Below are 12,366 nucleotides of genomic sequence, written 5' to 3'. Positions count from 1 at the left end.
GACAAAATTAAAATGGAAATTTAATCTCTTAGCTCAGCCCATGCTATAATTGGCAAATTATATGAATGTGACTTTTGTTAGGAATAATTCATAATGAAAATTGTGACATTCAGAATATCTTTAAAGATGTATACATTAAGCCAGGCACAGTGGCTCACGCCTATATTCCTAGCACTCTGGGAGGCTGAGGGGGGAGAATCACTTGAGCTCAGGAGTTTGAGACCAGGCTGAGCAAGAGGGAGACCCCATGTTTACTAAAAATAGAAAACATTAGCCAGGCATGGTGGCACACGCTATAGTCCCAGCTACTCGGGAGGCTAAGGCAGAAAGATTGCTGGAGCCCAGGATTTGGAGGTTGCAGTGACCTACGATGATACCACTCCACTCTAGCCGGGACAACAGAGTAAGACCTTGTCTCAAAAAAAAAAAGTGTACATTAAAAGACAGCATTCATAAACAAAGCCGTACCAGAAGGCTGAGAAGAAACAATTATGAGGGTTGGACACAAAATTTAGCAACAGTCTTTCAGGAAACCATATCAATTTAGGAAATTTACCAAATCTGTGATTTTCATCATCTGATGAAAAACATTTTTATTTGAAGTAACATATAGTTCCTGCATTAAATTTTGGGGGTGACTTATTACTCCCAAATAATGTCCCCAACTATATTTTTTTAGTAGTTTCTTAAAACATTTTTCATAAAGTAATCTGAGGTTTATTTACTAAAGAGTTATTTCCATTTTAGGTTTGTATCCTTATACAGAGGACCATGTCATACATACAAAGTACAAAGACTTAATGAATCAACATCCTATAAATTCTGTATTCAAGCTTGTAATGAAGCTGGGGAGGGTCCCCTCTCCCAAGAATATATTTTCACTACTCCAAAATCTGTCCCAGCTGCCTTGAAAGGTAAGTTATACATCCTGAAATTATTTTTTTAATAAAATATTTTAAATGCATTTTCATAATTTTTTGTTTACTGTTATTAAATTTTAGCATGCAATGTATGTCCAACAGTTATAAAAAATCATACAGGCAAGACCACCTCTTGAGAGTTTCATTCAATAATAAAGGCTATTTTATCTAGCAAATTGATACTCAGACAAATTAATGGTTTTGTCACTTATCTTTTTAATAATCTAACATAAAAATACTAAATAGAATAGGTATGCTGATTTTCTAATAAATTGATTTGCTGTTTCTGTTGTTACTTAACCAGTTTGGATGGCGCTCACCGGCCGCAAAACCTTGCCCACGGCTGGCACTCATGGTCTGCACGATAGTTTGTGCTGTGCATTGATGACAAATCCATTTTGCTCTTGTGTGATGAGGAAAGCTTTAAAGCACTGAAAGCTTGTTTTACTTTACAGGCAGCTTTACTTGTAATGTAAATCAGAATAGGTAACATATATATATATGTTTTCATTACATTATTTTTAAATGTTCACAGTTTTATTTTGATAAATGAAAAATTAGAAACATATCACGGCTCTCAGCTAAAGTCGACGTACGCGTTCATCTGTGGCTATCGACCCTAGTTGACACTGGTATCGAAGTGGTTAAAGAAAAAACCTCACAAACTCTAATTATTTAAATATTTTGAGTTACTGGTATCTCATTCGAATTTCAAGGGGAGAGCCTAGTTGTTAAGTGAAACAAATTCTTAGTTACCTTGGATTTTTCAATCAAATTTACACACATGTACATATATGTACATAGATTTGTGTATTTTTTTAAATTATTTAATAACTTTAGAGGGACTCTTATTTAAATGACCCTAGTAGGGATTATATATTTAGCCAAAAAGAATGAAGTTCATTTCACTCTGAGGACTAATCACAAAGACTTCTAGAACCATATCCTGGATCACGTACTTGAATGTATCATTTGTTAAGCAGATCCATAGTTAGCTGAACTCTTCGAGTAGTCTTTCTAATAATATTGATGAGTTTCACTGAGTTATTTTTCTGTTTCCTCATCCAGTTTAGTGTCTTTTGGCTTTAAGAAGAGTGCTGATTTTAATCTCTTTGTATGCAAATTTCAAAAATTCACTGATATTTATGTCAAGTTTATAACTGGATTTTAAAGGTTTATTGATTTTGATTTATGCATAATGTGCCAAGATAAAAATTAAGTGAGCAGATTTTATTTATGTTTGTTCCCTACAGCCCCCAAAATAGAGAAAGTAAATGATCATATTTGTGAAATTACATGGGAGTGTTTACAGCCAATGAAAGGTGATCCAGTTATTTACAGTCTTCAAGTTATGGTGGGAAAAGATTCAGAATTCAAACAGGTATGTCCAAAGATACAATTTTGTGGTACCCTTATTTATATATTTTTACCCTTTTTAAAATTATGTATGTTTTCAATGCAAGATGGTCAACATCTTTACCTTTCTAATTCAAAAACATTTGTTCAGTATGTACTATGTTCCATACATCTCAGGATTCAAAATCTTGTGGCTGTAAACTACACTTAAACTAGATTTAGTCATTTATTTGACAAGTATTCGTTGAACTCTGTGCTGGGCACTCAGGATACAGCACTGAACAAAAAGTCCTTACCTTCGAGGAGCTTACATTCTAGTGGAAAAAGAGACACTAAAAGCAAATAAATACACTGATATATTGTCAGATAGTTATAAATGCAATAGAGAAAAAATAAAACTGGGTAAAAGGAATAGGGAATACTGTAGGAGAAAGGCAGCGAGTATTATTTCATTTAAAGTAGTCAGATGGCATGTGAACAGAGACCCAAAGGAAGTAAATATGGGGAAAAGAGTGTTCCATGAGACCTGAGGCAGAAGGATGCTTGTTAAATTTAATTAACATTAAGGAGGCCAGTATGGCTGGGATGCAGGGAGCAAGGGGAATAGTTGATGGGGTCAGGTGGTTGATGGTGTAGGTGGTATGGAGATCATGTAGGGCAGTACAGGCCATACTGTGGCTTTTGCTCCATGTGGAATGAGATCCCAGTGGGGGATTTTGACCAGAGTAGTCATGTGATCAGACACAAGGTCATTTTGGCTACAGTGTTGAAACTAAAGTGGGACAACGGCAGAAGCAGAAAGACCAATAAGGCAGATTTTTCAATAATAATTATAGTCACAATTATAATACAGTGCTGTAATATGGCAGTAGATGCAGTTACTATGAAAACCTAGAGGTATCACTTTCTTGGCTGAGAGATTTCAGAGATAGCTTCCTAGTAGAGGATGAATAACAGTCAGATGGAGTGGGGAGTTGTCGGTTTGATACAACTTTTGTAAAGAATAATATGATTCCAAAGCCTAATGTCTGTACATTTCATGTGGTTTTTCCTTTTCATTATAACCTTCTTGATTTTGAGGGCTTTTAAGGTGGGTTGTTCTCATTATATCTTATTTTAAATTTTCCTTTCCCACTAGAAAATCAATCATTTATCTGTTTTATTCCAGTATTGAGATGAATATTTTATAATTTTTTCTTCCAAGTTTTAAGTATAGAAATGTAATATCTTAACTGAAATTACAAAAAGTCCTAAGAGGCAGATTAAATTTGGTATGTGATTGTTTTTCTTTATTAAGCCATCTGCAAATTGACATGATAATTAGATTTGAAATGTAATTTACAGATAAGCAGGTTTCCTTCTGAGGAAGCAAAATTAATATTAAAGAAAATGTAATTATATTACATATTTAAAGGAAATAGGGATCCCACATTTGAGTAGTATATGAATTTTAATAAGCTTATGTCACTACATGAAACAGCAATACTAACTCTAATTTAACTTAAAAGCTAAATTAGCCTGATCGTCACTTACACTTACTTTAGATTGTAAGCATACTGTAAAACTTAAAATACTGATATCCTTAGAACTTCATCCTACATATACTCATCTAAATTTCTTAAAAATTCTATGACTTACTGGCAAGTTATGTTCAAAAAGTTTGAAGGCCATTTAAGAGTTCAGTTTCATTCGTGGAATTTGATGTTTTATTTATAATTTATTTGCTATTCAGTAAACATGTATTTAATACTTTTATAAAGAATTATGAGGAGACTACTAATAAGTTGCTATTCTAATTTCAAGAAAATTGTTTAGAATCTAGTAAGCAAGCAGAAATTTTACAATCATGACATTTTGTATAGCCAAACAGAAAATCATAATAAAGATAAAACCTACTTTATAAAACATGAATAATTAATTCCAGCAGGATTTGGGGACATTTTCCAAAAAGAAGGAGTGTCATTTAAATAAGTCTTTTTGGGAGCTGGGGAGCTTAAACCATGAACTCTCAAGTATGTCTTGAGTAAGGCTCAAGAATGGAGTATGGACAAGGCTCGGTGGCTTACACCTATAATCGTAGCACTCTGGTAGGCAGAGGTGGGAGGATGACTTGAGCTCAGGAGTTCAAGACCAGCCTGAGCCAGAGCGAGACCCCTTCTCTACCAAAAGTAGAAAAAATTAGCCAGGCATGGTGGCATGCACCTATAGTCCCAGCTACTCAGGAGGCTGAGGCAGGAGGATTGCTTGAGCCCAGGAGTTTGAGTTTGCAGTGAGCTATGATGACACCACCTCACTCTACCCAGGGTAACAGAATGAGACCCTGTCTCAAAAAAAAAGAATGGACTATGCAGTGGGAGAAGGAAGAAGCCATCTTGATGGTCTTTATTCTATAGCAGTAGGAACTGTTGTTGTTTTTAAGAAGGGGAATATTATATAAAAACTGGTGGTTGAGTTTCTAGCTTATAAAAACCTGTTTAACCTATAATATTGCTAGGATTGGAGACCATGAAGCAAATTAGCCTGGCAGCAGCAAGTACCTAAGACCCTGGGCCAAGCTTAGCAACAAATTGATTTCTTCACATTCTTCCCTGGCTTCATCCCTATTTCATCAGTGGTTTTGCCCAGACCCTTAGTGTCTTCTTGCTGTCCTGTGCCTCACTCAGTAGCACCTCACCTAGAATTGCCTCCGTGCTTTACAGTTATTCACCCCTTGTGACTCTCACCTTCCTCTCATACATACATTCTAACTCCTATGAACACTGTATAGCTGACTTACTAGGCATTAGAAGGAAAACTATTTGCTTGGGAAAATTCATACCAAAAGTCAAGTGTCTGCTGGCTTTTTAGTTCTCTCAGGAGTGTATATGTTTTTAAAAAGCAAGGGCTATTTAACCAAAAATAGCATTTCATGTGGTATCATAATGTGAAGTGAAAATATTGGGGGACAGTAGAGTCACTCACAAAGGAGATCAACCCCTCCTGGGAGTCTGTACTTAAGGCAGTTCTTGTGTCAGAATTTATTATGTCACAAGCACCAGGAAAACCAACTCGAGCTGCCTTGTAAACAATTAAGTGTAAATCCTCTTAGGGAGAAACATGAAGGTAGGCAGGCTTCAGGACTGGTTGATCCAGTCACTTATTAGAGTCATCAGGGACACGGTTTCTCTCACAGTGTTCAATAGCTGTCCTTAGCAGTGGGGAATTTACTCACTCACACTGAGGGAAAAGAAAGTGCTTGGATTTCAAAGACATTGCTGAAATCAGTGAGTGTGCCAGGGCTTAAGCCCACCAGGACCCACCTTTGGAGCTGAGAGATTCTCCTGGTACACGGGCTGCATAAGGAGGAAGGGTTTAACACCCCATCTAAAATCAGAGTACTGTTTGGCAATGCCAGGTATGTTAGTTAGGGTTCTCCATGGAAATAGAACCAATAAGATATATAGATGTAAAAATATAGAAAGATTTCTTATGACCAATTGGCTTATTCAGTTATGTAGGCTAAGAAGTCCCACGATCTGCTATCTGCAAGCTTGAGGCCAAGGAGAGCCAGTGGTGTAGTTCCCGTGCAAACAGAGAAAAGGCCTGAGGACCAGGAGTGTCAGTGGTTTAAGTCCCAATCTGAGCCCAGAGGCCCGAGAACCAGGAGCACCAATGTACAAGGGCAGGAAAAGATGGGATATCCCAGCTCAAACAGAGGGCTTGCCCCTTCCTCTGCCTTTTTCTGTCTCGTCAGGCTCTCAGCAGACTGGAGAATGCCTGCCTGTATTGGTGAGGGCTGTCTTTACTCAGTCTGCTGATTCAAATGCCAGTCTTTTTAGAAGCACCTTCACAGACACAACCAGAAGTAATTTTTACCAGTTATCCCTTAGCCCAATCAAGTTGACACATAAAATTACCCAGTGACTGCCACACTAGAAAAATATTTTTTTCCCTGGGACCATAGTGTTTTATTATGAAAATAGAATAAAAACTTCGACAATAATACGATCCTTTCTAATTTAATGAAAATTTTGTTGTTTTTAATTTTCTGTGCATGAGTTATGTGCAATATGAAAAATACTTCTCATGGCTCTCAAGGTGAAGAGACGTGTGAGTTATGTATGCTTCTAGAGGCCCCGAGTTCAAAACTAATGTGAGTTAAATACAACTCACGTGGCAGTGAATGTGTTAAGCATCACAACAAGGAGTGGGTACTGGAACAGTGGCCCATTGGATTCTATACAATTTCTTCTTTACTTAAACTTCTGAACTCACATTCTAAAGAGCAGTGTTCGTGGAGTGGCCTGCAGACCTAATGGCCAATTCTAGTATATATCTTCTTAATCATTAGCACATTCCCTTAAAAATCCATGTAATTTCATTCTTTTTATTTCCCTTGTAAGGCATGGCAGAAGAGTCAGGGTTTAAGATCCTATTCTATGATTCTAAGTAATCTCCACTCTCTGAAGTTAATGAAGTGATTTGCCGTAGACACTTATAGAAAGCTCTCCTTATTCACCAACCTGTTTCATTCAACAGATATGTTTGAAACTATATGGAAATTTGTCATACAAAGATATAATTCGGGGAGTAAGACGAGACACTGTCCCTGCTTTCATGGACTGATTTCATAAAACATTGACTTCTTACATTTGAGGAAAGCAAGGAAATGCCTGAGGGCTGATTGTGCTTGTTTTCTAGCTGCCGTGGGGCATATCTGCACTCCTTAACTTGTCTGTAAGTTCTCTGAGGGTAGATCTCACATTTCAAATGTCTCCTGCTCTTATGCAGCAGACAGATAAGTACTTTAATGAATAGATATTGTTTAAATGTCATTTAAAAGGTAAAATAAATGGCATTAACTTTCACATCAAAAACAATTCTAAAACCAGCCAATTTTAACACATTTCCATCCAACCTTCACACATAATTCTTCCTTCTCATACTTTATTAACAGATTTACAAAGGTCCTGAGTCTTCATTCCGGTATTCCAGCCTCCAGCTGAACTGTGAATATCGCTTCCGTGTATGTGCCATTCGCCAGTGCCAAGACCCTGTGGGGCACCAGGACCTAGTAGGGCCCTACAGCACCACAGTGCTCTTCATCTCTCAGAGGACTGAACCACCAGCCAGCACCAACAGAGACACTGTGGAAAGCACAAGGACCCGGCGGGCACTCAGTGATGAGCAGTGTGCCGCCGTCATCCTTGTGCTGTTCGCTTTCTTTTCCATTTTGATTGCCTTTATCATTCAGTACTTTGTAATCAAGTGAAAATATAACTTTATTTTTTAATGCTGTATTACATTTTATTTTGTCATGTACTAAAATTATTTCTGTATTGCTTTTACAAAAACAGTGGCATTTAGCACCGGCATTGAGACTATAGCACATCATTTTTGCCATTTTCAGTGCTTATATCATTAGGTAGAGGCTGGCACTTTATTAGAATGCAGGCCACAGAAGTATCAAATTTTGATTTTTTGTTTGGTTAGGGCTTTTTTTCTTCCCCTCTCTTTTTTTTTTTTTTTTTTTTTTTTGTTTTGACATGCCTTCTTGTAGAACAGACTTTCTAAGAGGCAACAATTTATAATTGATATTTTGACCAGTCAGCGTGAGTGTAACAGTAATAACCTGATCTGTTTTGAAGATTATTAGCAAGTGAAAAATTCAGAACGACTAGAATTTACACTAACATACTATATAAAAATGTTAAAGTCTGATGCTGTGAAAGCAATCTAGTGCTATATTTCTACCTCCTCATTTGTCTTAATTATTTGGTAAGTGGGATTATGATGAGTAACTGGAGGGGCTTAACAAACAAAAACTGGATGAAAGGATATGTATGGAAAAAAGCTTCTTGTTTGATAAATGTGGAGTTCTTCATTACAAGTATATATTCATGACTTCACAGATAAGTCACTTAAAGAAAGCACAGGCAGTTTACTTGGCCTAAAAATACTTTAATGTTTACTCAAAAAGTACCTCTTTAGGTCTTGAGAACATGGAAAAGAACACAGGGCTTTTAGATAGTTACTTTTTAAAAAGTAATCATAAAAATCAACTGAATTTCAAGCCTATTTGGCCTGTTTTGTGAGCCTTTGAACTATATGTATGTGTAAAAGGGCATTCACGTACATATATGGCATATATATAAACTATACAGTACCAAGTGTAGAAATATGTATCACACACATCCGCTCACTCCATCTATCTGGTATAGGCTAATTCTGAAGAACTCCCACAAGTGTTTGCTGCTTCTCCCATAACTACTGCCATCACCATCCAAGTCTATAATCAAACCTAACCTTTTTGTTTGGGGCACCAAATCTGAAGACAAAATTAATTTGCACCAGTAAACTTCAAGCTGCTTTCTTTCTTGAAAAACTAATGTTTAATGTATAATGTCTGTTTGGATACTGTTCCAAATTGTTGATTGCATGTGGTTAATGTTGCATTAGAGCACTTTGCAATTGCATAATCATTAATGTTTTGTGAGCTTGCATTTGTGAGTTATTGGATGATCAGACTGAATTTTGTCAAGTATCACAATGTACATCTTGCTTAGATGTCGATGACTGCCAGTAATAATAGTTTGTAATGAAAACTATCTAAAATTCTTGTTTTATCACATCTGTTATCTGTAAAACACCTGTAACTAGCTTTTTTAATTTATTATTTGAATTTTAGGATAGTGAATCACTAATTTTTAGTTGCTGAGGTTAGCATTTTAGTGATTACTGAGCACTTCTGTCAATCTTTGAAAAAAGGAACGTATGTTTTGTGCTTTGAAGATCTCTGAAGAATTTCCCTTATAATAGAATGGGCATGTATTGTAATTGTTTTATGTCAAATGATCTGTGCTATAGAAAAAACATTAACCTTTGTTCAAAAAAGAAGTGGATAAACTTGGCCTTTCTGAGTGGTAAGAATGACCTGTCACTATAATATACTGTATGTTTACATTTTATTTAAATCTGATCTCTTATGTATAGGGTAATGACCTGACCCTCCCCCAAAACAACAGTGATTGCGTTTGTTTTCTAGAAACTTCTTTAAAGTGCCACATTTGGCAGTACAAATGAGTTTGAGTGTAATAGCCCAGAGATTTCTATATAGTCGAATGTCTAAAATGGTAAAATGTGCCACTGTGTCAAGTTACAGTGGCTTATGTTTTTCATAGTAATTAAAATGAACCTCCTATTTTTGATAGTAAATGTCATTTAATAGTGTACTTGCCATTTGAGCCTCACTGCAAAATTAGTGCAGAGGAGAAAACAATTTTTAATGTAATCTTGATTTTACCTCATATACTGTACATTCCAAAAACTCTAAACTTTTTAAAGATTATAGATACACTACCAAACATATCACCTTGAAATTGTATAAGGTTGAACTTCATACAAATGAAAAAATATCTCATAGAATACATAAACTATGTAGCAAAAGTATCTTTAAAATCCATGGAAAATAAAAGTTGTATCATTTTTTTGAGATTGTTTATTGTATTCATATACATTCATTATTTGCTGCCTGTTTGAGAAAATGAAATGTTAAGGCCTCCCTCTTGCAATGGGCTTAAAACGGTTTTCCCAATAGCATTCAAACCTTCCACATGAGAGGACCCATTTTCATTATATAAAGTCCAGTAGACTAAATGAAATTAGAAATTTTATCCTAGTGACTTGATTTTGTGCAATTCATTAAATATCTCACTTCCTATGTAAAGAATAAGATGAGTCTGAGGTCAACTTCCCAATGGGAAGACAATCCCTAACCTCTCCTCCCCTTTCATGCATTCCTCCTTTTCCTAGTAACTTTTCCCACCTCTGGGGGCCCAGAACCTTCCTGTTACTGGCACTCCTGGGTCTGCCTTCCACCAGAAGGTCCAGCATTCTTTCTCACTCTTCCCCCACTAAAATTTCCATTTCACAAACCTCCTCCTAGGGATTCATCGCTTTTAAAATCCATGTGGATCTCTAATTGCCACAACTGCAGGAACTATAATAAAAATTTTAAATTTCGGTCTGGGAAAGGGGATACATTTTGGATATAGGAGCATCACTTCACTCCACAGAAGCAACTGAATATGAGTCCCGCCTTGAGAAAGGGTATAATACTGATCAACAGTATTGCACCTCATCTCTTCTTTTCTGTGGATTGGAAATAGGAATTTTATGCACCATGTTTGAACATCCCATGGGTTAGTTTCCAACACAAACACCATGTTTCTCACCATTTTGAACAATGATTCTCTTTCTGCTAGAGGATCCTATGTGTATGGTGTCTCAAGGAGACAGACTTCAAAAGAAAATGGTTCCCCCAAACTTGAGCAGTGATTCTGTAATCTAACCCCCTACCACCAAAAAATGTTGCCTCACATCTTCAGAGTTTTTTAAATATTAAGTTTTTATATATATATTTTTTAAGACAATGTATATGCCCTTGAGAGTATCCCTTTTGTTTACTTATCATTTTCTCCTTAATGCTCTTAATGGGGAGAAAAGACTCAGGGAAAAAAATGTTGACGAAAGAACCAATCGGTGAAGAGTGGTGCCTTCAAATGTTTAGATGCTATAATTGCTAACTTTCGTCTCATGAGCTGGGTGATTTTGTCATTTCTACCTACTGTGAGAAATTGGCCAAAAGAAAGAGTTTTGAAACTAGGGGTTATAAAGCCACACAACCCATTCAAATCATGATGGCTAGTATCAACTGACCACCCAGTGTGCCCTGGGCATTGTGTTCAGTATTTTATCTTGGATACCTCATAATCCTCTTAATTGCTCTATTAAATATAAACTGCAGCACAGAGAAGTCAAGATCCCTGCTCAAGTTCTCACAGCTAATACATGATGCAGGCAGGACTTGAATCCAGGTGGTTGGTCTGGTGCGCCCACACTCGCGCACTCTCCTCTGCTGTCTCCCCAAAGAGTTCTAAGAAGGAAATCAATATTAATTGACTTTAACAGTACATTTATGATAGCATTTACTTATCACCACCAGTTTGCCAGGCATTGTGCTAAGCACTTCCTTATATCCAAAACAAGCCACAGCCCTCTAAGGATCAAACAGAAAGGAAGCAGACTAGGAGAATCTGCTGTCAGGCTCAATGAGAAACAGCTACAATGTGGATGAGCCTTGAAAACATGCTAAGTGAGAGAAGCCAGACACATAGTGTATGATTCCATTTATTCAATACATGAAATACCCAACATAGGTAAAGTCACAGAGACAAAAAGGAGACGAGTGGTTGCCACGGGCTGAGGGAGAAGAAGACGGAGTAATTGCTCAGTGGGTGTTGGGGTGACGGAAATGTTTTGGAACTAGGTAGAGGTGGTAGTTGCACGACATGGTAATAAGCGCACTAAATGCCGATGAATTGTTCACTTTAGAATGGTTGATTTTATGTGAATTTCATGTCAGTTTTTTAAAAAAGGGACTACAAGGCAGAACTAAAAACTGATACACAGAGAAGACCAGAGAATCCTGGGCATTGTGGAGTCAAAAAATTGATCTGGTCATTAAGTCCATTTTGCTGAGGACACAGGCCAACTTCTTCCCTCCTTTGCAAACTCCCACACCTCCCTGGGTATGTTCCCACTCCTTCAGTCTGTGGCATGTGCCTAGTTTATAACAGAATATTTCATGGATGTCCTTGATAGCTACTAAATAATTTGGCCTCCCCAGGCCTAAGTTATCAGCTCTGTCCCACTCTTAATATTTCTAGGATGACTTAGAGAAGAAATTACCTTTTACAGCTAGGTTCCCGGTTTACCAACGGCAGCGCTGTGCAGTAAGAATGTTCATATCAAGCAGTATAAGACCTATACCCTCTTCCCAGCCACCCTCGTGGGGGCTTGCTCCCTCTCCACCACCCTTGATCGTCATTGCCACGCTGATGAGCCTGTCTGTCTCCTCGCAGGAGAACCTGGGACCAACAGAAAATTGCTAAAGTGACGGCCACAGGGTGGCAGGAATTTTTGCAGTCCACGGTCTTGCCTGAATTTTCCCTGCCATGTCCCTACTGTACAAAGGGAAAACCTGGGAAAGCCCGAGTCCCCGGGCCACTGTGATGGTCAGGTCCTGGGGGTGAGGCTGGGAAAGAGCTGG

The 12,366-nt window shown here is 37.3% G+C and overlaps 1 protein-coding gene across 3 annotated transcripts in view; it reads left to right on the top strand.

Moving 5' to 3' along the window:
- The window catches only part of FNDC3A (fibronectin type III domain containing 3A), a 153,821-nt gene extending 144,074 nt beyond the window's left edge, over positions 1–9,747 (top strand). For all 3 annotated transcript variants that reach the window (XM_076009457.1, XM_076009458.1, XM_076009456.1), the window contains 3 exons: positions 748–914; positions 2,174–2,301; positions 7,213–9,747. In XM_076009457.1, coding sequence (XP_075865572.1) covers positions 748–914; positions 2,174–2,301; positions 7,213–7,527 — 610 coding nt within the window. In that variant the 3' untranslated portion in view covers positions 7,528–9,747. The remainder of the gene's footprint in view (positions 1–747; positions 915–2,173; positions 2,302–7,212) is intronic.
- The last annotated feature ends 2,619 nt before the right edge of the window (positions 9,748–12,366 follow it).

This window comes from Microcebus murinus, chromosome 13 (assembly GCF_040939455.1).
Source record: "Microcebus murinus isolate Inina chromosome 13, M.murinus_Inina_mat1.0, whole genome shotgun sequence".
Classification (NCBI taxonomy): Eukaryota; Metazoa; Chordata; class Mammalia; order Primates; family Cheirogaleidae; genus Microcebus; species Microcebus murinus.
Note: the sequence above shows the minus strand (reverse complement) of the source record. Positions and strands in the feature narration are given on the sequence as shown.